The following is a 27,829-nucleotide window of genomic DNA, read 5'->3' as shown; positions in this document are numbered from 1 at the left end:
AGCTGGAGATCCCGGCGGTCGGCCTGCAGTGGGTGTGAAGGAGGTGTGACTCAGGCTTGCCCCTGATTGGCTCAGCCTGAGCCAATCAGAGGCTGAGCTCAGTCACACCCATTCATGAATTCATGAATGGGTGTGACTGAGACTTGCTTCTGATTGGCTCAGCGCTGAGCCAATCAGGGGCAAGCCTGAGTCACACCTCCTTCACACCCACTGCAGGCCGACCGCCGGGATCTCCAGCTGTCGGGAGCAGGTGAGTACATCCTTTTTTTTAATTTTTTCACATTTAAGGATGCATTGCAGGTAAGGGGTTATATATTTAACCCCTTCCCGACAATTAACCCCGCGCACGCCCGCAGCGCTTGCATTCAATGGAGCCGCTGTATTGCCGGCTCCATCGAATGCAATTCGCTGGACAGCTCCGGCCCGTTTCTAATGAAACGCGGCTAGGAGCAGATTTTCGGGCGATTTTTGGGCCGATTTTTCGGCGCCGGTCACGCGATTTGCGCATGCGCATCCGTCATGCGATGCGCAAATCGCGTGAAAAAACGCCCGTGTGACTAAGGCCTCAGGGTGGATACAGACGAACATAACTTGCGCAATTACGGACGTTTCAGCACAACATATTTGCACGGTGAATGAGGTTGATTCGTGTGTGTCTGCATATAGTACTGTATACTTTTGCGCATGCAGGGTATGTTCATATGTGCGTGTGACACACTACCACCCTGATTGAAAAGGCTATTTAGCCTAATGAAGTTTTTTCCCATTTTTGCGTAGTGTTTAAAGCATCCGCTTGCATTTGCGCACCTCCTATAGACCTCTATGGGGTCCTTTGGTATGCAAATACGCAGGAAATAGAGCAGGTCCTATTTTTTTTGCGCACAACCAAAATGCACGCAAAAAATTGTAGTGCAGGGGCTTCGTGTGGAGCAGAGTGTTAAGGCAGCAGTGTGCAGTCCTAAGCTCTCGCTCATGGCCTGAAGGTTGTGAGTTCAGTCCCAGAATGGTTTAGGTTGCCGGCTCAAGGTTGACTCAGCCTTCCATCCTTCCAAGGTTAGTTAAGTGAGTACCCAGCTTGCTGGGGGGTAATAGATAAATTACCTGAAAGCTCTGCGGGATAAGTTGGAGCTATACAAATAACAAGTCCCCCCTAATGTGAAAGAACTCATTCTATTCTAGGCAACTATTAATATATGTGTGTATATTTTGCAAATACATCCGTCCGTATATAGCGCACAAATACATCTATCTGAAGCCGCCCAAATGCAACATTTTAGATTCTCATTTACTCTTGTATTGACCCAAGAAAGTAACGGCTCATTCCTATCAGTGTTGTGATTTCCATTTTGAATAGATCCGTTTTTCTTAAATGATGCGGATAGCAAACCATATTTTCCATTTTTACAGCGTCGGTAGATGGATCCATTAATAAGAGAACAGACAGTTGCCATCAATTTGTTTCCACTTACATCTGTTTTTAATGGATACATTTTGTGCATAACGGAGCTCTTAACTCAAAACACTTGTATGTCAAATCCCTTTCCCCCATTGAAATGAATTGAAACGCCATTAATCCGTTCCGGACCACCCTAAGCCCTTACTACACTACATATAAAAAAAACAAACATCAATACTCACCTACCGCCGGCATTTTGGTCCTCATGTGGGTCTCTGTAACTGCTGTAGCCTGCCGTGTCCTCCTTCACGCCGATAGAGAATTTCTTCCTGGAAGCGGGGCTTCAATACCCCACCTCCAGCAAGCTAATGCTTTGATTGGCTAATCCAGCACCACATCAGCCAATGAAAGCCATCATTGAATGGTTGTGATTGGTTAACCCAGCGCCGGTTGTCATTGGCTGATGCTGAGCTGGATTAACCAATCAGAGCATTAGCTTGCTCAAGGTGGGGTATTCAAGCCCCGCATCCAGGAAGAAATTCTCTGTCAGCATGGAGGAAGACACGGCAGCCTGCAGGTCATTGCGAGGACCAGGACACCGGCAGTAGGTGAGTATTAGACCCCCCCCCCCAAGCATAAGCTCGCGAGCTTCTTGAATTGAGAGCAGGCTCTCAAAGCAAAATCAGAGCAAAACTTTGGAAGAGAGCCTGCTTGCAAGTCAAGAAGCTCGCAAGCTGGGGCACTCATAAGCCAAGGAAGCACTGTATTGCCCTTAAAGTGATTTCTAATTGGTATTACAGTTAAAAGGGCTACTATAAGCTGTATATATATTAACACCATACAGTGATCACATAACAGTGCCTTAATGACATAGTTATATATGACAAGGATGCTTTAACTATAGGTCTACTGGTGCACATGTACCAAACCCCATGGCTTTGGGCTCTGCATGGTGGAGCCATATTCAACTGCAATTGCGTCCTGTGGATGTGAATACAGTTGAAAATTTAGAGCAGGTCATCACTTACCACCCACTTGCAAACATGGCAGTGGAGAGTGCCACAAGGACTTCAGGGAGGAAACAAGAAGTGGGGCCTGATTTCTCAAAGGATAGAAGACAGATCTGGCTTGCAATGGAGCTTCATAGTGTGTGGGTAAAGGGTGGTTTCACATATACATCAGAACCTTTGGTTAGAGGATCCATTGCAGATTTGGCTAAAAATACCGGAAATAAAAGCGCTGCATGCAGCACTTTTTCTTCTGTCCACAAGCCGGGAAGCTGAGCAGAACTGTTTAGCCATGAATGAGGACTCCCCTTTCCTGCTTCCCGAACAGAGCAGTAAAACAAAATCCAAGCGCAGATGTGAAAGTACCCTGAGAATAAGTTTTTATCACTTTTTCAAGGTACAAAAAAGTTTCAGGAAGGGAGCAGTGGTCTGACTGTGGGGAGACGTTGGGAGGAGCCTAACTCGTGACAGCTGTGTACTTAGCCCACAGAAGTATAAAGGAGTTTTCCATTACCTAAACAAAAATTTGACAGTCTTAGAATTGTGTAAAAAAAAAAGGAAAATGTCACACTCACCTGTTCCAACACCTCCCCCTCCAGCGCTGGAGTCCCAGTGTTTGTTGCTTGGAACCCAGAAGAAGCAAACTAGCAGTCATGTGCTGTTCATTGTTCCCATGAAGATGGAGCCAATCCCAGGTTCAGAGGCCAAGGGATTATCATCACTGAAGCCTGCGATTGGTTGAGCAGCTTTATGCACAATGAATGGCATAGGGCTGCCAGCCTTCTTCTTCTGGGTTCTAAGTGGCAGACTCCAGCGCTCGGTGGGGAACGCTGGAGTAGATCATCATATAATTTTTCTTTTATTTATACAATTCCAAGCCTGCCGGAAAACTCCTTTAAAACGGCCTTAAAAAAGTGCTTTGAATGCATAATTGATACTAGATCTGACATCATGACATAGGCTTAGACTATAATGGGTGCAATGTGGTAAAGGGCCCATTTGCTTATGTTACGGTTTAGCCCCAAGAACCTCCCATCCAGGGACAGGAGAAGTTAGTGGTCCTTGTGCAGTGCGGTGACCTGCAGGGTCGATATTGCCCAGTCACATGCACAAATGAATGGCATAGAATCACCAGTGTGCTTCTACAGGGTTCTGAGCAGCAGACTTCAGTGCTGGACGGTGGGCTCTGAATTGGGTTATTATGTCATTTTTCTTTCATTTCTTCAATTCAATTCAAGTCCCAGAAAACTCTTTAAAAATGGCCCAATAATAATGCTTTGAATGCATAATTGATACTAGATCTGGCATCATGACCTAAGCTTAGTTTATGATAAGTGCAGTGTGGCAAAGGGCTTTCAATGGTGAAGGCCCCATTTGCTTACGCTACTGTATGATCTAGCCCTAAGTACCCCCCATCCAGTGATAGGAGGAGCTAGCTGTTTGTTGCTTGTGGTCCTTGTGCAGTGCGTTGACCTGCAGGGTCCATATTACCCAGTCACGTGCACAATGAATGGCATAGGACCACCAGCCTGCTTCTACAGGGTTCTAAGCAGCAGGTCCTGGTGCTCCAGTGCTGGACGGTGAGCTCTGGATTGGGTCATTAAGTCATTTTTCTTTCATTTTTCCAATTGTAAGCCAACTAAATTTATTTTTAAGTCCCAAAAAAACCTGTAAGGGCTCACTCAGAGCAGCGTTTTTTTTCACGCATGTATAGGTGCGTTTAAAAAAAATGGCTCTATTAGAACCAATGCTTTACAATGAAACTGGTCACAAATCCACTTTCACAAGCACGAAAAATTCATACCTGCAAAAGATAGGATAGCGTTTTTCCATTCGCACGAAAATCCAGTTTTCGCGTGAAGCAATGCAACTTTCACAGTAGGAAATCCTACTGTCAAAGTCCTTGAATAAGCCCTAGTTGCAGGGAAAAAAATAATAATACATCACCTAGATGTGCTGTCCGGCTCTGGCACGTGTTCACCCCGGCACTCTTCTTCTTCATTACTTCTGGCCGGGCATTGAAAAATCCCTGCCTCCTGAAAGCACGGCCTCTGATTGGCTGATTGCTTTGACTAATCCAGAATGGCTGTGATTGGTCAAAGCGCTCAGCCAATCAGAGGCAGCGCTTCTAGGAGGCGGGGATTTTTCAATCCTCGGCCAGAAGAAATTAAGAAAAACAGAGGAGAAGACACGCCTGACCTGGAAAGCGGTACCAGGTGATGTATTTTTATTTTTCCTGCACCTAGGGGTTATTTTTTGGGGAAGGGCTTATATTTCAACCCCCCCCCCACCAAAAAAAAAACCCTGCGGGGGGTTGCCTTCATCCCATTGCTCTCAATGCGCTGGTCCCAGCAGCGCTGGTCCCATTGAAAGCAATGGGATAGCATCACATTCCTCTACCACAGCTGTGATAGCTGTGGCAGGGGATTTCTTGATCCCTGCGGGGAGTCCCCTAATCACTGAACACAGTGACAATGCTGTCATAGCTGCTGCAGGGGATAGCGATCCTCTCCCATTGCTTTCAATTATTCATGAGTGAAAAAAATGACTGAGCCCTAAAAAGACCCAAGGAAAATTTTGTGAATACATAATCGATACTAGACCTGGCATCATAAGCTTAGACCATGATGCGGCAAAGGTCTTTAAATGGTGGAATCCCTATTTACTTACACTACTGTATGATCTATCCCTAAGTACCTCCCATCCAGTGATAGGAGGAGCTAGCCGTTTGTCACTTGTGGAGTAGGGTGACTTGCCATGGTCCATTGTGCTCAGTGAGGACATCTGGAAACTAGAGCGGTCCACCCCACCAGCTAAGGGCCTTGTAGCATCTCTAAGGGCTTCTTTCAATCCTATGGAACATTATACTGTAGAGTGAAAGCAGCTGGGTGACATTGCAAGAGTTGTTGAAAGCATAAATCACTAAGTAGGAATAAGTTGCGGTAATATTAATAAAATCAATAGAGATTAAGAATACTTGTGCTTCCGCTGACAGTGAGCGATGATGGTTGAGACTTTGTGTAACGGAAATTTGAAAAACCATTTTGCAGTTTTACAAATAATCTCCCTCCGGTTTCCCTTGCCCTTTAAAACCTGACATCTCCGTCAGGCTTAACCTTGGATAAAGCGTGAGTACAATATCTCAACATTCCTATAAGAAAATGTGTGCTGGAAATCAATCAATTTTTTAAAGTCCTGTACGGGCTAAAATTTCAGTATTTTACAAATGTTACTCAACACTAATAAGTCCAAGGCGCGGGGAGTCATCAGGATTCTGCAAGGCACAAGCACAAAAAATGCTGAGGTTTTGTAAAAGTCAAAAGAAAAATTGATTTTCCCCCAAAGTTCTAATTAACCTTTTGTTGGAGGGAAGAGAAGAGAGAAAACTAAAATTGTCCCTATAGGTAAAGTAGTTTCTTCCCGCTGTCAGTAACTGCCGTGTTCTCCATCAATATGGAAGCCAATAAGAGATTGATTCCCAGGGATTCCCAAACACTGCTGTAGTTATACAGGGAAATTATCGTCAGTTGTCTAGACTAAGCCGGGTTCGCATGGACGTATTTGTGCGTGCAATACACAGAGATTTCACATTGATTTCAATGGGTTTGTTCACATTTACGTATTTCGGGGGCGCAAAAAAAAAAATTAGAACATGTTCTTTTTTTCTGCATATTTGCGTACCACGGGTCCCCATGGAAGTCAATGGGAGATGCACAAATACACGCACAATAGGGAAGAAGATGCGTGAAACACTGCGCAATTTTGCTGGAAAAAGAGCACATCTGGAACTCATTCAATCGGTGCGTCGGTGCACTTGCCTTGTGGGCCAAAAAGTACAGTAAAGTACGCCGACATGCACGCAAAAAATTCATAGCTCATTCTGCAAAAACGCTACACTCATGCATGCGCAAATATGCATATGCTTGTGTGAAGCCGGCCTAAATATTCACTCAGGCGTATGTATCCCCCGTAAAATCCGCAGTACCCAGCAAGTACGCATGTACATGCATATTTGCTGTTCCATACAAACCATTGTGTAAGCGCAGCGTATTTGTGACGTGAATGATGTGCTTTTGCGCAGGTTTTTGTGCATATTAGGGCTTAAACACATAACCAGACGAAACAAAACCACTGATTTCAATGGTTTCGTTTTTTACTATTGGGATTGTGGCGCATTAATAGTACGCCCGAGAAAAGACGGGACTCGTCCTACGTGCGAGAAACATAGGGCAGGATCTGTCTTCCCGCTAGTCCAAAAACAACACCAGACACACCGTAGCGGTGAGTGTATAAGCAAATGCGCCCATGTGTTCTTGCCCTTACTATACTTTTTGTACTGGTAGGGCCAGTTCACATGGGCGCGGGACACACCCGCACAGTGACTTTAAGGGCTTATTCAGATGACTGTATATCGGCCGGGTATTCACGCCGGCCGATATACGGCATCTCTCTCTGCAGGGGGAGTAGCCCGGAAGAGCCGGGAGCAGTGCTCTGAGCTCCCGCCCCCTCTCCACCACCTCTCCACCCCCTCTCCGCCCCTCTGCACTATTTGTAATGAGAGGAAGCGGGGAGGGGCGGGGCTAAGTTCTGGGAATTAGCTTCGCCCCGTTCCGCCTCCCCTCATTGGCGCGCACAAAAATAGGTTATGCTGGATTTTTTTTGAGCATGCAAAAAAGCCTGGTAAGAATGAAGACCTTGAAGTCAATGCGGTCTATTCTGTGCGTATTGCGTATGCATATTTTAAGCGTTCAAATACGGTTATGTAAAGCCACCCTAAGGGGCGGTTTCAGACAAACGTGTTTGTGGACATGAAAATCTCGCCTGTATAATGCGACAAAGCGATACCCTTTATTGTAATAGATCTTCATCTGCGAAAAGATAGGACCTATCCAATCTGTGTCCGCGTTACGTAGAAAGATGCCTTAGACTTCTATGGCAGCTCCAAAAAAGGGAGGAAGAGGGAGTTACCCTGCTGGGAGAAGATGACAGCTCGCCCAAATTAGGCATTTAATTGCCATTCTATTCTACGAGAAGGGTGTAACACGCGAGCCAAAAAGAACCAATCTATAGGCTGGCATGGACGTATCAGCATGCTTGTCGCCATCTCTTAACTTCATTCATGCGACAATATGTTACGTACCGGCAAATGTATTTTCGTATACGCTCATGTGAATAGGCCCTAAGGGTTGTATTACGCGTGTAATACACACCAAAATCGGACATGCTTCGTTTTTTTCACACGTGTAATACACATGTAGAAAAAAATGCAGGTGTGATTGATCTAATAGAAATTAATGAGCTTTTAGCACCGCATAACCCTCATGTGAAAGATACCCAAGCGACATACGCCCTTGGGGGTGAGCCCTAGGCCACTATGCCATCTCAGGTAATTAGGTCTCAACCTGCATTGCTAAACTGCACCTTCCGACTTGATGCTGAAATCCAAGAATAAGCAGTTGCAGAACAGATTTACAAACTTAGACAGAACATTTGGAAAACCGAAGCTGCAATGTGTTGAATTTAATAAAGACCAGCACCGGTTGGGAATATATAGTGATACAACATAAACAATACAGACAAGAAGAATTTAATAGCTAGCTACAATAACAATCTAACATAAACTAGCTACACACCGCAGATTTTAGATGCACATTTTCTACATGTCCTGTCATTCATGGTCGGTCTGTGAAGGTTGACGGTCTGGGCAACGATGCCGTAAGCCAAAATGAGAAATCATCAATCAATCTTTGCCTTGATCTGTGGCCATCCGGAAGAGAGACACAATCGCACCACGTACTTATGGAAAGGACGCACTTCAAAAAACTACTTTATTTAATTTGGCAATAAAGGGTCCACATATGGACTAAAATATAACATTCTACGGTTAGACAAGCTATAGCAACATTCCGGACTCTATTGTCCTTTATCAACTAGCAAATATAACATACCGTAATAGAAACATATCAGTGTGTTATATACAGAACGTACATAACAACTACATCATTACAATATAATAGATTCAGAGACCACATGACAGTCTGTAACTGTACGACACGATAAAATATTAATTCCTTTGACTCCACGTCCTTACATCTCTCTGGGAGCTTGTTGGCGGTATCCGCTGCACAGCGTTTAACAAAGTATGACCACAGTTATTACATCATAGAAGTTTGTCGAATTCACAGATAGTGATATCAGCAGCATTAGTATATAGTCATAACTCTCCAATTACCAGCTTTTAGGGAGTTCAGAACTTTAGTATAAAGATATACAGAAGCTAGGAAAGAGAGGAGAAAGAAGGCCCAAGAAGAGTGGTCATGCGCGCTAATATGTAACGTTGGGTTGTGAAGGCCGAGGAAGTGATTGACTTTGATCACATGGTTGGGAATTTTCCAAAAATACTATGTAGGGACATTACTATGTTGGTACATGGGAAAAAAGAAGATACCATGAAGTATAGATGATCTGGATGTTTCCATTTCTTACTATTATATGACTATGAAGAGTTGTAGGTTGGCTAGTTGATGTCTTTAATTGATCTAATTCATTTGTAACTTTTTCTTCATTTACAATTACCTGTCTTTCATTTTTGGTCCAAATTCCGTTTTGACTTTACCCTCTTGGATAGAGCTAAACAAACTTCTGAAAAGTTTGTTTTAGCCAGTTCCCCAAACTTTTGAAAAAAAGTTTGATTCAGTGCTAACTAGTTCGAACTGAACAGGAAGTTCACCAAAACCCCTAAAACTGGTGTATAATACAGCTTAAGACCGACAAAAGCCCTGCATAACACTATATATCTAAAAGCTTTAATGCTCTTAGATATATCAGATGTATCACCTACATGCTGAGGTGGTGCACATATTTACCCTCCTGTAAAAGTAAGTATATGGCCATTTTCAGTGATTGTTTGTTTTTATATTTCCCTTTCTGTGATACATTTATATTAGTGTAGGGATTCACAAATTGCGAGAGGCCTTGACAATTGGCTTGTGAGCTCAAGTATTTTGGCTTAAATTCAACTAATACTTCGCATTTATTATGTAATATTCACATACAGTGTGGCTTTTAAATGCCGGGGGAGCCCAGGGTGGCAGTACCAATGTGGTTCACTTTTTGAGGTGCAGGGGAGCCTGCTGAACCATTATGGCATCATTAATGGGTTGCTGGTCTGCACGGTGCACCACATGTATCAAAATGGTCTGGCACTTTGTATCTACTCTGTGCAGGAGTATACACCAAGCAGCCACCTACCTCTATATTAGGAAGTTATGTGAGTGGCTGTCTCATCGGTGTCCTTCACAGGTGTAACTGGCTCCCTCAATTGGCTGTTTGGCTGCCTGCATGCTAAGGGGGTGCAGATATCTGCCCTCCTGTATCAGTAAGTATATGGCCATTTTCAGTGATTGTTAATGCTCTTAGATAGTATTATACACCAGCGTTCAGGACTTGTGTTGCGTGAACCGAACCAGTAAAACCCAGTTTCAAGTAGAACTTTAGTAAAAGTTTGGTTCAGCACAAACCAGAACCAAGATTTTAGCAAATTCCTACCCAAAACAGGGTTCTACTGGTTTAGTTCTCTTAACACTACTCTTGGACTACTTCTAAAAAGACCCATTGGACTATAAACTAAATTCAAACTCATACAGAAAACAGCCTACAGAAACAGAAATTAGTTGTATAATTACTATTAATTATGTCTTGCCCTCCTACAGGTTACCAATCCCAAACATCATGGCTCCTACCGGTGAATTCCCTCTGTTTCCTTTCAACTAGTATCTATGAGAATGGAATTCCAAATTCTAAATTTTCCTTTCCTCTTTTTATTTTATTTATTAGTTTATTATTGTATAAAATGTGTGAAATATCTAAAAAGCAAAATGGCAAGAACAATCTCTTTAAGGGGAATGAAATGGAAAAGATTTGTACTACAGCACAAGGAGTCCAGAGTATAATAGCATTAATATTAACACAAGTTTTGGGTGAACTGCTTCATCTTTATCAAACCGTGCTCAATAATTAAAGCTCTGGAATAATTTTGCGTCTTGTGTGTGTGTTGTAAAGAGGCAAGCGGTACTTTAGGTACTTGTCTGGATACTCTTAAAATACAACCCACGTCTGCTTTCTGCTTAACTCTCCTTCTCTAAGGACCCAATTAATTGCAGCTTCTTCTTGCCCTTTACACAAAGTTTGTTCTCCGAAAAATGAAATGGAAATTTGAAAGTGGTTGGTTCAGCTGTCCAACTGTTTCCTAAACACAATGGCTTGTTGGTGTATACAGACATATATAATACATGTGTGTCAGTACAGACAAGAGGAAGCCAATTTATTTTCAGACAAGATATATTTCAAAGAAATATCTTTCAGCTTCTACTAATTTGACATGTGACGTGTGAATTCTCACAGCTTCCAACTGGACTCAAACTTCAAGGAGATTAGGTGCCACTGTAAACTTTTGTCAACCATTTTATTGTTTTAAAGTACTATTAATTCCAATGCATTGTGCATATAAATAAGGAGATTTAATCCCTTAAAGGGGGTTGTCCAAGTCCCCAAATCAGTTTTATGCCTTTTATTGTCTCACTGAACAACTTTGTAATTGACCTACTATTAAAAATATGTACTGTTGGCATTGGTAAAAATATCCCCTTTACACCCCTAATCACCCTATCAGATCCAGAAGACCACTACGCATTCTTAAAAGGTACCATTGCACATATAGAGATTTCACTTGCTAGCCTCTATGCCCCCAATCAGAATCAAGTTGTTACCATACAGTGCGGCACGGGGTCCCGCGGTCGGCGCGCGTCGCTCCGGCGTCGGCTCCAGCAGCCTGGAGCCCTGTGTCGAGGTCATCCCAGCAGCTTGGATTGGCCAGTGGGCGGCGGCGTGGGCGTGCCCGCCCGTAGGGTGCCGCCCGCACTCCTCTGTGCTTCTTATACAGTGGTGGGCGGAGTTGCCTCCTCCCACTCTCCGCCCCTGGGCGGAACCTTGTGGTTAAAAGACTGGCAGTGAACTGAGCTCACTGCCAGTTATTGGTTCTACTTGCATCTAGTCAGTCTGTCTGCAGTTACCCTCAGCCAGTCCCTAGTTGCCGGTCAGCTCCTTCTATTTATCTATTGTCCAGTCTTGTTCTTGTTGGTTCTGTAGCCTCTAGTCTAGTCTGTCCAGTCAGCACTAGTTGCTATTCAGTTTCCTTCCAGTGTGCCTGTGAGCTCCATCTCCAGCCTTACTCTGCTTTGTAGTTCTGTTGGTCTGTTCCATCTGCCTCCTCTGTCGGCACTCTGTTCCCCCCATTAGGTAGTTTCCTGCTTGTCAGCCGCCAGGTCCCTAGCCAGGGCAGGGACCGCCGTCCAGTTGTCCGCCTGGGGTTAGCCAGGGCCGAGGCAAGTAGGCAGGGACAGTGGGGTGCGGGAAGATCAGGGCATCCCACTTGGCGCTTGGGGGGCAGAGTGCCGTAACACAAGTTGACTGGCTGCTTTGCATGTTTCAAAAATTCACAGAGCTTGCAAAGGGCTTACTAGTGATAGGAGACAATAATATGGCCCTGGACCCAACAATTAACACCACATTACATATGACCTCCCATAAAAATTTACTTAAACTTCAACTGACCTTCAACTTAGAGACTTCTGTAGAATAATGAACCCGGATGTTAAAGTTACACCTATTGCTCCCAGCGTCATTCTTCATTCCACAAGATTGATTACTTATTCATCCCCCCAAAATATGTTCATGTTATCACAGATGTATAGAAGCTCTATAATGATTTTAGGTCATGCCCAATCTCAGTAACACTCATCTTTCAACACCTCCCAGTTAGAGTATGGTCATGGCGCCTTAACAATATACTCATTGAAGAAGAAAGGTACTCTTTTAATTGCAGACAAGCTATCTGAATCCTTTAGACTGAATTCAGATAGTTCGTTCGCCAGGTATCTCCAATCTGGTACTATGGGAATCACACAAAGCCTATATTTGAGAGAAGTTGATAGCTCTAGGGTCAATAGTAAAAAAAACAAAAAAACTTGAGATAAATTCAGTTTTCACTAAAATCTTGGAAAACTTGAATAAGAAGTCAATGAGTGACAACGTACTGGAGGATCTTTAGAAGCTTAGAAATAGGTTGAACTACCTTCTAAATATGAAGTTAGTGAAGGCACTTCAATATAAGATTTACAGAGGTCTTAGCAGAAGTCTCTGTACCGAACCCTGTGTAGTGGCCAGCACTTGTAACTGCAGGCACAGCTCGCTTTGATTTCAATGAGAGATGGATTTTGCATGCGCAAACACACTAGTGTGATGAAGTGCTTACAAAAAATTTTCAGATATCCTGCTGCCAAAATATATTAAACTATGTAATTCCCTTATGGCTGGAGCACAGTTTTCAAAACAAGCTTTTTTCTTTTTCACCATTTTGCCCAAGAAGGAAAAAGACCCCAAGTTTTAGAGCAATTACCGCCCCATCTCCCTACTTAAGTCAGACCTAAAAAGGTAGGTTAAACTGCTTGCCTTGTGCATCAACCCCTTTTTATTTAAACTGAGATTGGATTTGTTCCTAACAGAGAGAGGAAATTTAATACTTCACGTATCAGTCACGCTATACATTACGCAAGTGCCAAGAACATTTCTCTCATCCTTCATGGCATGGCCACTGAGAAAGCCTTCAATAGAGTTAAATCGGAGTACATGAGAAGAGTACTGATTAATTTTGGGTTCCCACCACCATTTATTGTAGCCATTTTCTCCCCCTGTACACAAGCTTTTGCCAGAATCCAAATCAACACAACTTTTTCTACTTCTTCATGATTAAAAATTGAACAAGACGAGGGCGTGGCCTAGATGTCCAGTATGGCGGACGCTAGTGTGTGAGCTCTACTAGAACTAATGTCCTAGCAACTCTGAGAGTAACATCTGAAGACAAAAAAAAGAGCTTCTTATAGTCACGGGCAAGGTGCAGGTGATGGGCGATGACAAGGAGAAAGCCGACTGAAATGCTTAATTGACTTCTTTCTGGTGCGTGAAGCAGAAGAAGAGCCAGAAATGCAGGATGCACTTCTCACTGAAGTGGTGCTGCCAGAGATGGGGGGGGGGGGTGCGCCAGAGTACCCTTTGCTACAAAGAGCGGTAAGCGGGATTCCCCCTGCCCCTCACTCCCTAATCAGAGTCAAAATTAAAATCAGCACCAGTTACAGCAGCAATCACTCCCACCAAAGCCTTCACATTATAGGGGAGGGGATGAACAGAGAGCCACAGGAGAGAGGAGAGCAGGAGAACATCAGACTATGTTCTCATAGCAGTTAGGGCTAGAAGTGGAAAATAGTAGTAAGGATTCACTCTAACAGAGTGACAGCCCTGAGAAAAGAAGACCCATAAGAGGCAGAGAGGGAGGCAAGAGACCCCATAATGAGTATAGCATGCACCAGCCATACAGCATCAGAGATCTTCATAAGGGATATGATCTTAGCCTTCAAAGGATTCTTAAAAAAAAGATATCAATGCTACACAGCACAGTTAACTCTGCAATAACAGACCTGGAAGAGAGAGTAGACTACCTGAAGTCCAAAACTAGTGGGTCCACATAATGAGCTAATTATTGCACATTACAAGATGGTGGAAGAGCTGAAGGCTGCTAAAAAACAAAATGGCGGACACGGAAGACTGCAGCTGACATAATAACATCAAGATTTGGGAATCTGTGGGAATGGAAGATTTACAAAAATACATACAACGGCTTATAAAAAACCTTGCTACCTGACTCCAACCCTGAAGAACATATCCTAGATAGGGTGCATTGATTGCCAAGACCTAAAGCAATTTCAGAGAACACACCCAGAGATGTCATCACAAGGGTGCATTTTTACCACATAAAAGAAGCCATGATGAATGCCTCACGGACACTCTATAATGTTACCCCCACCTTATAAAGATATCATATTCGAATTTCTCATCAGCTAGCTTGGAAAAAGCTTTCCCCAATTATGGTAGCACTCAGAGAAAATAAAATCCTGTACAGATGGGGCTTTCTGACTAAGGGTGCCTACTAGAGATGAGCGAGTATACTCGCTAAAGGCAATTGCTCAAGCGAGCATTGCCTTTAGCGAGTATCTCCCCGCTCGAGACAGAAGGTTCGGGTGCCGGCAACGGGCAGGGAGCTGCGGGGGAGAGCGGGGCGGAACGGAGGGGAGATCTCTCTCTCTCCCTCTCCCCCCCCCCCCCCGCCTTCCTCCTGCTGACAGCCGCTACTCACCGCTCCCCCACGCCGGCACCCGAACCTTCCGTCTCAAGCGGGGAGATACTCGCTAAAGGCAATGCTCACTCGAGCAATTGCCTTTAGCGAGTATACTCGCTCATCTCTAGTGCCTACCCACTTCTGTTTTTTTTTTTTTTGCTGCAAATTCGCAGCGTTTTTTTATTCCAAGTGTTAATGCGGCTTTCTAATGTTAAATTCGCAATGCACAAAAATCGCAATTTAGCACTAAATTGTGATTTTTTTTTCTTGTTCGTTGCGAATTTAACATTAGAAAGCCCCATTGACACTTGAAAAAAAAAACACTGCAAATATGTATTGAAAAAAAAAACGGTAGCGGGTTGGCATCCTAAGATTTATATAAATAAGGAAGGCACATCTTATGTCCTCACGTACCCAGAAGAGGGTCTTTCCCTACTCAAGAAATGGGGAATCACAGTACAGATAGAAAGTGCCCCAAGCCAGCTGAATAGAGACTGGATACAAAGACCCACACATCCAAGGCTATCTCCCTCCATACACGTCCTGCAATAGGTGGACATAAAAACACAATAGGGTGGTCACTAAGGGGTTAAAAGGTTATAGGGTACATAAAAGCTATTTTGAGACAATATCAGTTAACTCTATAATTTTGTTCATAAAGAGGGGTATTATAACAGTATTATGTGCTTGTATCCTAAAGATAGTCATCTAACTTTGTCAAGTCAATGTCAAAAAGTTTTTGAAATTCCATTAAATGGCACTGAGCCCCAATACTAGGCACAACCACAACTGCATATCCGGTAGCCGATAGCAGGGAGCTGTCACACTTGCAGACCACAGAGCTTTATTCTACAGGGCCAGAATGTTTTTACGGCCCTGTAAATTAAAGCCCAAACACCCAGGATGTGAAAACACAAATGGGTGATCACTAAGGAGTTAAACTATTTTAGCAACAGAAGAAAAAAAGTTAGGTTTTAATCAGGCTAATTTCTGGGAGGTCTATTATAGGGCTTAATTTTAGATGGTCCTTAATTATCAGTGACATTTTTCCTCTAAATGCCCCTAATATAGTGTAAGGAAAAGTTCTATCAGGAATATTTTAGTAGCTCAAGAAATAAAGAAATAGTGAAAGAAATAATTGTAATAAATTGTAATAGAATTTTACTAAACATGTATACTTCATTAAGAAGATTCGACGCAATACAGAGATAGTACATCATTTTCAAACTGACAGTGTGATTAATCCGTTACACAAAAGCACCACATACACATTCAATTTCTACACCACGAATCTTATGTAAATGAAGGGATAACAAACACACTAAGCCCTTAAGGGTTATGCACACCTTTGCATTCTTTTTTATGTCTTTTTGGAAATGAAGACTTAGTAAGAGGCTTTCTAAATGCATGAGAAGGAAAACTCAATGAAAAAAACAGATAAGTGCATCATTTTTTTCTACAGGGACTTAATAAGCTATGTGTGTATTGATTTTTCATACACCAAGGTTTCAATAGTCTTTAAAGGGATTTCCCCACCACTTAAAATTGCTTCACAACCACTCTGTCCTTCATGGTTGCTGCTGACTAGGACCTGTGACTGCTGCATCCAATTATAGGCTATAGATGGTCAGTGCTTTAGCCAGTGGTTGGCTGAAGCAATAACTGGTCCTGGTCAGCAGCAACCAGGAAAGAAAGATTGGTTGTGAAGCAATTATATGTAGTGGAACAACCCTTTTAAAGAGATCAATTTCAACACATTGGATTGTAAAATTGTGAATTTCGTGTTTACCTAAATTTATGCTGCTGATATTTGATGGTTATTGCTCCTTTCTGAATGGTTGTTTAATTTTTTTTAATTCGCTTTGATACAACATGTTACAAATGGCAGTTTTTGGAATTTTTGGAATTTGGTATACAAGGAATACAGCAGACTACAGATTTGACAGAATCTCCCATGAAAATTAATGAGGTATCTCTGTTTAACAAATGAGAACAAAAAAACCCAGACAGATGTCCCTTGTCATGTTGCCACCATCCATCAGTTTACTCAAGATTACGGCCTATAAATGTTGCATGAAATGTCCTCTAGTTAGACACAGATGTGTGATGAAAGCAAACCCTTTATAATATGTGGTACAACGAGCAGATTACAAATAACAGAAAAATATCTAAGGGTCATTCAAAAAGTATTATATGTGCTAATCTGATATTAATGATATGCTTGCATGTCCTTTCATTGATCGTATGGCTGTAAGGGTTGTATTTCCAGACATTACAAGCAAAAAAAAAAATAAAATTCTTAAAACAAGCCATACAGTATGGGGAACATTTATATAACATTTTACACAAGTTTCGGGTGTAAAAAAGCCAAAAACAAAGGCTTGTGTCTTCGTATGCCCCTTCCCGAACCAAAACATTTCTGTATAATTTATGTCATCAACTGGAAAAAATTTATACCAGAAATCTACGCCAGGTCGGAGCTCCTGGCATTCATTTCTGTGTAGGCACACGGGGGTGCCAAGGTGCGCCTAATATATAAAGAGGAGTGCGCCTCTAAATATATTATGTGCATTGTATGCTTGCAGAAATAATAAGATCAGTGTTTGAAATGCTTATGCCAATTTGATAAGCAGAATCATTTCTAGATGGAATGATGAAATAGTTATTCCTGGCAGGGAATATGCACTAAAGCCCCTTGGGCTAGGCAAAGAACTGAACCTTCACCCCAGGTGAAGAAAAACCTACACTATCCTACCAAAAGCGTTTGGACACCCCAATCAGTAGAATGGATCATGTTTTATAAGCATGTCACATGTGCTAAACCAAGAAGATTAAATGGCTATTTAAATGGTTGATTTAAATGGCTATTTAGCCTAATGAGTTACAGATGTGTTCTTTTTTCACGGAATTGCACATACGCACCCCCCTTAGACCTCTATGGGGGTCTTTTGTGTGCAAATGCATACATAATAGAGCAAAACATATGTACAAACCTATTGATATCAATGAGTTCTATTCTCTGCATATTGTGAATGTAAATTTTGCACTCGCAATTATGCCCCTGTGAAGGATCCCCAAATCAGTGAAAATTGACATGGCGATAGCTGGGAGGGTATCATGATACTGGATCTCAGGGAAACCTCCGATTCCGATGTTCTTCCTCCTGTTACTATTTTCCTGGTCTTCCAGAAGGAGGGAGGCCAGGTTGATTTGTGAGCAATGTTAAAATAAATGACTGCGTGGTGGGCTTCTTTGAGGGATTCAACCCTATTTCCAGTATGTTGGATGTTTGCCTTGATGTCGGCCAGCTTGTTAGTGTTAGGGGTTAGTACTTTGGCTGGCATCTTTGTAATATAAGCCCAGGAGATAGAAAAAGCATCTGTACCTCCATGTGGGTCTGAGATACTGTCTACATCTGAGTTCTCCGAATTGTGTTGCTCGGTGCTTGGATCAGGCGCCATCCTAGGACTTTAAGCAGGAGATAGCACTTGTTGTTTTCTAAAGAATTTCTCCATCTCTGGTTGTAGGTTGGTTGATGATTGCAGTTGGAGAGTAGCCCGAGCCTTCTCCTTCATGTTGGTCTTCACCATGTTGCTGAAAGACTGATAAAGCAGGGTATGCAGATGTTTGACAGCTTAGGAGAGCTTAGCTCACATATCCACCATCTAGGGTCAGGCTCTGGAAGTTGGTTGTAGCGGCAAGAACCATGACCAAGCAGGCATACCTTGACATTCTAGGCAATACTCTGGAAATGGTGCACTTCCAACAAGACACCTTGTCACAAATCCAACACTGTTTTACGCTGGTTTGGGGATATTGATGTTCCACGATTGGACTGGCTGCACAGAGTCCTGACTTGAACCTACTGAACATCTTTGGAACATCAGGTCAGAAAATATGAACAGTTTCCATCTTCTTTGAGAGAACTCCCTAGACATTTAAAGAATGAATGGAGGGAAGTACCAGCTTAATTACTTTTGATAGGATAATATATACTGATATGTAGATGTTACAGTGGAAGTCCATTTCTGATGTTCAAAATGTTGAAGACTTTTGGGGGCATGAACCAAAACAGCAAAGTTTTAAAAAGTTTATACGTTTTCTAGCCAACTTCAACTACTTAAATAGGACCCACTACAAGCAGTGATAAGTGCAGAGTCCCCTATTGGTTTATACTCTCAAAGTTGACCTTTAGTGTCCGGTCCCGGTATTCCTATAACAAATGACATTAAATTCTCCAGGAGGAAACTGTATTTTTATGCTGTGCTCATTTTGTGCTGGAACATTATTACATCAGATCATTTCCAGCTTAGAGAAAATATTTGTTTTAGTTCTTCGCTCCGTTTCTAAGATAATGTCAAACAATGAATAATTGGTACTAAATTATAAATGGAATTTTAAATCCATCTAATTTTTTCCCATTTCACCAAAACCAACAGCCTTCTGCTTCAATATTTGAACATCATGAGTTTAGATGTCAGGGTTTTTCATAATCATAACCTTTGGATCCCTGCACACTGAGAATCAGACTGGCCAGATTTTTGTCTTTATTTAAAGCAGTATTCTGTAGGTTGATGGAGGTATACACTTAATGGGCACTTTATTAGAGACCCCGGCCCCTTCATGATTGGAGTTTCCCTGCATGGAATTTAGACCCGTGACCCCGGAGTGCAGCATAAAATCAAATGAGCAAATTTTCTGTGATCTGTTTCTGTGTGAATCGACATTAGAATGGGAAAATCCCATGATTTGAGCGACTTCCAATGAGCCCTAGTCATCGGTGCTGGACTAGCCGGATCGGGATTTCATACACTGCCAATCTTGTGGGGTTTTCTCATGCAACAGTGTAGATAGTATACGGAGAATAGTGTTGTCGAGGAAAACATCCACTGGAAGATGATCCTGTGAAGCAACGTGTCAATGAAAGGGCCAAAGGGGGATGTCAAGAGTCGTTCTGACGAACCGATGGTCCACAGCTAACCAAATAGTAGCTGAATACAGCACTTGTGCTACAACTAATGTGACAGAAAGCACAACTTATTATTTCATAGGCTGTAACAGCAGATGACCAGTTCTGGTCATCTCCTGTTCCGTTGAATCTGCATGCCTGTAGCACTATGCTGCTGGGAGGAACAGAATTTGGTGGAAGCAGCATGAATTGATGAACCACATCCTGGGTCTACTATTCCTGCAGAATGATTTCAACACCTAGTGGAGTCTATGTTACAATGAATTGCTGCTATTCGAAAGGCCAAAGTTACGACTAATTCATATCAGTGTTAGGGGATTCCGTTTTTCGGCTTTGTTCGGGACCAGTAAAATGGCACTCCCTGGTGATCGGTCCTGTCTTACGACGGAACAAAGTGGTGCTGAATGGCCCCCCTTTGACTATAATGGGGCCTTTTTGATTTCCAGACACAGTCCAGCATTTTGTTTGAGTTTACAAGACAAAACAGAGCTGCCAGGGAGAGTATGCGATGTCATTAGAGCCAAAGGAGGCCATTCTAAGTAATAGCATATATAAGTAAGTACTACTTTTGATTCTTGCTCAAATGTCCAATTGCTTTTGGCAGAATAGTGTCTTGCTTTTCATATTTCCTGATAGCATCATATGATACTAATAAAATCTAACATTATCACTATGTAAGTATACAGTAGATCTTATTGCATCCGGGTCAAGTGGTCTTAATAGAAAAGCATGAACAGAAATTGCTACTTTTCCTTATTTAAGCGTGACACGGGCCCAACAATTCACCCATATAAAGTCACTTTAACTGTTCACAACCAAGTATTTCCAGCTGCAAATACTTGTCCGCAGGGAGGCTCCATACTCTATAAATACTAATTAGGAATGTTCATATGGCTCTAGTAAAATACCTCAGGTGATGAGTGGTCAGTAGTTACTCATAACACATAATCTCGTTGCATAGCGCTAATGTCCCCAACATGATAATGGGCTTGCTGAATAGTGAAGAGTTATAGCATTTGCTATCCCCACCTGGAGTATTTGCAAACTTTATCATTTCATAGGTCAGCTGCTTCTACAGCAACTTGCTTTGTACTTGGAAAGAGTTTGCAAAAATTAGCCTTATGCCTGTCAGATTGTCTTGGTTGCTTGGTCTGATTACACGAGACATACAGGATAGAGTAACCCCCCCAACCGCACTCACTTTAATCAATCAAAAACTTTATTGAAAAGGCTGACAGTACAGCAAACTTGTGCTCATTCGGCTTTGCAAAAGAAGGACAGGCTGTCAGTTTCCTGCAAGGCTATGACTAAACTTTTCTGTTTCCTCATAATAATTGCTCTTCCATTCTGTAACAGCAAAAAAAAAAAAGTATCCATGCAATTGGTTGTCAAAAAAAGCTGAAAATCAGGAAATAATTAGAGTAGAACCAAACCTCCAAGGTTCATTTGCATATGATATTGTTACCTAACTTGCCCAAAATAGTAAAACCAACTCTCCGGTTTCGGGACAAAATATTGTCTGTTAGGTTGTGCTGCTGGGATCTGTTCTACGGGTTTCCAGGAGAGCACACCTCCAGAGGTGTGGGATAATTGAACTGGCTGGGTGTGGAGTTCTCCAGCCAGCCAATCCTCACTGGTTTGCTGCACATATATACTATCCCCTGTGGCTAGAGAATGCTGGTTTCCAAACACCCTGGGGTTTTGCTTTCATGCATGACATGTTGTGTGTGTCTGTGCAGGTGGCTGGACATGTGTGTGAACAGTGATGTGTTCTCTGGGTCTGCGCAGGTGGCCAGACATGAGGAAGGAACAGCCCTGCTCTGTATTGCATGCAATCCCTAGTGTGTTGGTGTGAACTGCGTCCTGTCCTGCTTTGGATCATTTTCCATCCTGGGTAAGTTCGGTCCGTAGGTTCCAGCGTGGGGCCGTCCCTATTGGGACAATCGCCCTGCATGCAGGCAGGTTTCATGTGGAAGTTGTTTTGTAAGACTAGGGACCCACAAGACAACGAGGATCCTTGTTAGCAGGCTTGTGGGTTTAAGTACTGTATATTGGCCAAAATACAAACTAAAACCTCATACTGTATCTATTCCATTTGTTAATGCATGCAGGTATCCAAGGTGAGTGTTTTGGGTGTTTGTTAGTCATTGGTTTATGCCTGTCCGCGAGTCTCATTTGCAGTTCTATAGTTAATGGATGAAGGAGACGTGACACTGTCCAGAGACAGGAGGGGGTATATCACTTGTAATAGTTCTTCTCCTCTGCTCCTCCGATCTGCCAGTTCAGAGCCCCAACCAAGATGTACGAAGCAATTTGCTAACCTAATGCACAATGTGCACTGCTTTCTGATTAGCCATTGCTGATCACATGAGCAGTACTGGCCAATCAGACAGTAAGTATGGTGTATCATTAGTCTTACACAAACAATGCACTGTGGAGATTGGGTAATCTCAGGATTTTGTAAGGGGGTGAGCTATGCCCTGCTTCCCCCTTACAGATGTGGCAGTTTACAGCTGCTCTGGCATGCGGCTAATGATTGCAGCGTTAGATGTGATACCTGGCTGGAAGGGGGAGCGGGGAGAGAGTGTAGAGAACAGCTCAGCACTGGGCTAGTGTAGATTTTAGGCCCCTTGCCAGATCAGCAGCGGGAAATGGGTTAATGAGAAGAGGAGAGGGCTGCCCTCTATTATGGGGGTGGTGATGTGTCTAGCATTTTACTACCCCAAATGAAGCCCATTGGGAGGGCTGGTGTGTGAGAGAAGGAGCCCCACTCCCCTCCCCCTGTGAAATTGGCCAGAGGATATGGAAGATTCTGGGGCTCGGAGTGGAGGTTAAGTCTCACCCCTATGTGAGGTCACGGGAGCTATCTTAGCATTGTATCTGTGAAAGAAGACTGATTGCAGAGCAGCAACGCTGACTAGTAAGTGTGTCTACCGAAGCCTGAAACAAATAATGGCACCAGCCATTGTAAACAGAGTGCAACAGGTGAGTACACAGCAAAGCAGGACATCGAAAAACATGAGGCCCTGTATTTTAATGCAGCGAGTGATACTGCAAGAAGCAGTGAGTATGGCTGCCAAAGGACTGTGTGATGCTGATGCAATAAGGTATGAAAAAGACAGAGAAATCAGAGACTGTCCTGCAGATGTCAAAGAGAGATGTCACCATAGAGAAGCTGTTTCCACAGAAAGGACCAAGGACTGTATCTGGACTGTCTGAGAAGACACTGGGTTCTAGCGAGAGTATGGATATGTGCAGTACAGTAAACAATCAGGACATTGCATTGGACCATGAGTACGATGGCCTAAACAAATCCGATCAGTGTACATTATGTAAGAGACTTGATGATTAGTAAGCAGGCCTGCTAGCAGCTTAGGAGAGATAAAGGCTCCATATGCATAGAGCTTGAGAGCTCTGGAGAGGAGCCAGGACTGAGTGATTAATGGGGTCTGGAATTGACGGTTAAGTTGTTTTATTACTACTATGCTATTTGTAAGGGTGCAATGAGTCAGTGGGAACGGTAAGCATACAGTACAAGTGTGATAAAGCATGGAAGAGACCTGCAAGAGTTGTGCTAGTTGACGTCTACAATGTCTGATGTCTCAGTAGTGAAGATACAGCTCATACAGGGCAAACGAAAACAAGTCTAGGCAAACTTTAGAAGTATCAGTAAAAGTCCGTGGCCAGTACATGTTCTCCATGTGACTTGCTGCAGCCTAGTCAAGACAAGTGTTCTATTCTGTAATGTTTAACCATAGAAATCCTATTTCACGTTCTTTTGTTCTGCAAAAAAAATATGCTGCCTCTGTCCCTGCTGCGTCATACATGTACCACCCACCTTCAACAAACGCATCAGCCATCTTGGATGGCTGAAAACAGGACCTCGAACTGGTGAATCAGAGAAGAACAGCTAGAGGTAATATACTCCCTGCCCTCTCTGATCCTCAGACTGAATGTTGTCCTGAAACCAGTGGGTTTCTTTAATTGAGATAAAAACATGAATCTGGGGGGTCCTACAGAAACTCAGCAACTTAAGTCTAACTGTCTGCGAAGATTATGGGCCCCAATCCAAGATCTGTAATGAAGCCTCTCAACTATCATTCATCATTTATAGTACTTGTCTCTACAAGTGGGGAGAGGATGTTTTTGACTTGCTTGAGCTTCAGGGTCTGGATACAATTCCAACTTTTGCACCCCATATACTCACATCCCTGGCTGTATACCGGTAGATTACATTACAAGTTATAAGCAAATGTAGTGAGCCATCAAAAAAGTCTGGGATATCACAGTATAAAGTAATACTCTCAGTGTTATATGGGGCTTTTAATGGCTGTTAGGGCTTAAACAGATGCACATTTGGTTTCAATAGGTTCATTCTCATGAGCATATTTTTCTCTCGCAATTCCTGTGCAAGAAAAGATAGTACTTGCCCTATCTTTCTGCATGTTATGCAGAAAGCTGCCATAGAAGTCTGAGGACAACCCTTTTCATGCACAAATATATTCTGTTGCAGCGAGCGCATTTGCGCATACGTTCGTCTGTTGAAGCCCTTATACAGTGTTATACTCCAGTGTTCAGGACTTGTGTTGAGTGAACTGAACTAGTAGAACCCTGTTTTCAGTAGAACTTTGCCAAAAGCTTTGTTTCGGTTCGGGCCGAACCAAACTTTTAGCAAAGTTCAACGTGAAACAGGCTTCTACTCGTTTGGTTCGTGCACCACTGGTTAAAATTTATATCTTGCCCAATATCTTAATTTATATTTAAAGTCCTACATTACTTTAAAATTGTCGGAACTGGGCATAACATGGCCTTAACATATGGAAGTTGCAGCCAGTGAATGGTGACCTTCCAGTTCAGTTCGAAGTAATTTGGACCGAGCTGAACTTTTTGCAAATCAGCTGAACTCAACTTTTTAGAAGTCCACTCATCACTAATTATAACTATACCATAAAGACAACAAGACGATGTTTTGTTATATTTTGCCATTGCTAAAATAGTGGAATTGACACATAATTGGAACTTAGTATGGTAGTTTAACTTTACTGGAGTTTTCAGAGCGTAAGATACAATTTGCCTAAATCTTTTTTAAATGGAGAAAATTGTGGATATACATTAGTTTAGGACTATTAAATCTTACAGTAGTGTCCTATAAATACTATATGTTAAGACACTTGAACTTAATAAACTTGGCCAAAGAAAAAAAGCTTATCCATTGAAACATCCAAAAGACCACTTATTTAGAAGACCATCTCAGATCCTACTCAGATTGTGCTCTCAAGTAAGTCCCACTGTAGCTTCACACCAGTAACTCAAATTTCTTATAAGTAAAATGACCAGAATCTATCAGATATGCCTTTTCAAATTTGTCTACTTTTCTTGTACAGTAAATGACATATTTTATTCTGCAGCAACATCCTATAGGAAGGGATATACCTGAAAGATCAGCAGTGGACTTCTTTCTCATTCCTTCTTGTTGGCGCCAGGATTATTTTCAAGAGTATCATTAACAGCATGGTCAATATAGCAAATTCTGTAGTGACATGGTCAATGTAGAGGCATTTCAAGTGATAAAGCAGTCATGGTGTTGGAGTCAATGAAATATCTGGGTGGCAACATTGTCTTGGCAATTCCAAATATACTGGATTTTTCCTAAAACCCTGCTTACAGTTAATGAAAAATGTCTTACCACTTAGGACGACTTGTGGACTTCACAACTGGAGACATGCCATCTCTGTAAAGGCTTTTTGTTTTGCTAAAGTTGACAATGTTGAAAATGACTCTCTGAAAGAAATAAGACACGAGAACGAAAACATGAACCATGGTGCAGCCAAAACAATGAAACTTTATTGGATTCTACAAAGCTACAACTAATGACGTAAATCCAAGAGGGGCCAAGGAAAGACTTGCAACAAGGCACAAGTCTACCATGACCACCTTCGTAGCCACATATTGATGATCTCCTTGTCTTCCATGCACTGTTGCAGTCTACCAGTGATCTGCATTCCATTTTCTATGGCCCCCTGTTCCTGTTTCAGTCATAGAAATAAAGTCCCAGTGCTCCAAGTGTAGAAACTGGCTCAAATGTATAGTAGAAAGATATATACAGACAATAGAATAAAATAATCTGCAATCAAAAGGTAAAAATAGTTTAGGAAAATGTTTCATTATCTGGTTTTAATGAGTGAAGAAAATATGGAAGAGGATCTAGTACTACGAGAAGGCAATGAAGGGGTATTGAGGGTAGCGGAGGCGTAACTTGAAGCTTCTGGGCCCCAATGCAAAACCTGTACCAGGGCCACCAACTATAATGCTTTATACATAGTACTGGGCTCCCTATATGGAGAAGAGAGGCCTTATGGGCCCCCTAAGGCTCCTGGGTCCGTGTGCAACCGCATCCCCTGCATCCCCTATAGTTACGCCCCTGGAGGGTAGTGGCTAGATGGGAAGAGACTGCTGAGGCGAGTTCTGGCTGGAAGGAGTCTGGTGATACATTCCCTTTAAGTTTCTCCATGCTTGTCAAAGATGTGTTATCATACCTGCCCATTTGAGGTTTTTTTTGCGATAAATTCAGTATTAATGAGTTGCAGTAACATGGAGCAGAGATCAAGGTGGAAGTCGGTGCACTCAGCTGAGCATTTGTTTTTGTGGAGTTACTTAGCGTGAAAATTATGGATTATGTTACAGCAAAACAGTAAAATGTATATGCAGTCAAGGCACAAATAACATATACTGTAGAGGGTACAGCAAACAAGGAAATCACTAAAGCGTACCGACTACATCTTACGTTGGATTGGTACAGCAGAAATGTTTATTATACTGAAAACTTGTTTCCATGAAAGTATTCATTTACAGAGAAAAAAATGGTAAATCTTAAAGGGGTTGTCTGAGATTGCACAACATTGGGGCTAAGTTGGAACAAAGATGTACCTTTAAGGTTAATGATCAGCTGCATGGGTCAATTGTTGCTGATGTGACATCACTGCTGCAGCCCTGTAAGCAAAGACTAGCAGGGAATAGTAGAGAGATGATGCTGGAATGGCAGTAATTCCAACAGGTACACAGTGACACATGTGGCGAGAAATCAAATTCAATAAAACTCATGTGACTTTCTGACGCGACTGTTTCAGAGCTGCGAATTAGCTATTAAAAAACAGCAATATTGCAGGCAAATTGCAGAAAAGTTGCATTTGCGACTTACATTGATGTCTATGGCACAAAAAGTTACATGCAACTTGTGACCTGTGACCAAAATCGAAACAACTTGGATTCTCTGCGATTGTCGTGTTGCCGTGGGGTTGGGTTGCAATTAGAGATGAGCAAGTATACTCGCTAAAGGCAATTGCTCGAGCGAGCATTGCCCTTAGCGAGTACCTGCCCGCTCAAGACAAAAGGTTCGGGTGCCGGCGGCGGGCAGGGAGCTGCAGGGGAGAGCGGGGCGGAACGGAGGGGAGATCTCTCTCTCTCCCCCCGCTCCCTCCTGCTGACTGCCGCTACTCACCGCTCCCCCGCGCCGGCACCCGAACCATTTGTCTCGAGCGGGCAGGTACTCGCTAAGGGCAATGCTCGCTCGAGCAATTGCCTTTAGCGAGTATACTCGCTCATCTCTAGTTGCAATGTAACATAGAATGCAGAAAAAACACGTCCATCCAGCTCAGCCTATTAACCCCCAATATTGATCCAGGCGAAGGCAAAAAGGAGCATTTAAGGGGAAATGCAACACCATTACCATTCGTTAGATGCGGTGTTGAATGTAATACATATTGCTGTGTAGCTCTTGCCTAAAAAGATAGTGTTTTTTTTGTTTGTTTTACACCATCCCCTGCCTTTGCCCTAATTTTATTCGATCTCGGACAATCCTTGTAACGCTTTAACGCCACAGGATGCAAAGTTGCGTCTTGGGAATGGGTGCGGGTTCAGAAGTCAGCCTGCGCCATCCTGCAGCAGAAACTGGCTTTGACTGATAGTGGCTTCTTGCTGCAACAGCGGGAACAGATGAGAACATCGATCCCCAATCTTAGCCTCTTACATGCTGCGATCAATGAACATCGCTGCATGTAAATGGTTCACAGAGAGAGTGTGCATTCTTTGGGCTAAAATAAGCCATGTACTTAAGGGGTTAAGATAATCATAAATAAGAAAGTTAAACTTTAAATTCTACCGTATATCCACCTTTACAAGAAGATTTTTTTATTGTATTAATGTATCCAAAATAAAAACTGAAGCAACTT

General features: G+C 42.6%; 1 protein-coding gene across 1 annotated transcript in view; it reads right to left on the bottom strand.

Annotated features, from left to right (window-relative positions):
* Nucleotides 1-27,829, bottom strand: part of AGBL4 (AGBL carboxypeptidase 4) — a 1,858,614-nt gene that overhangs the window by 1,122,171 nt on the left and 708,614 nt on the right. The window contains exon 4 of the mRNA XM_066594768.1: nucleotides 25,288-25,382. Coding sequence (XP_066450865.1) covers nucleotides 25,288-25,382 — 95 coding nt within the window. The remainder of the gene's footprint in view (nucleotides 1-25,287; nucleotides 25,383-27,829) is intronic.

This window comes from Eleutherodactylus coqui, chromosome 3, assembly GCF_035609145.1.
Source record: "Eleutherodactylus coqui strain aEleCoq1 chromosome 3, aEleCoq1.hap1, whole genome shotgun sequence".
In the NCBI taxonomy this organism is placed as follows: Eukaryota; Metazoa; Chordata; class Amphibia; order Anura; family Eleutherodactylidae; genus Eleutherodactylus; species Eleutherodactylus coqui.
Note: the sequence above shows the minus strand (reverse complement) of the source record. Positions and strands in the feature narration are given on the sequence as shown.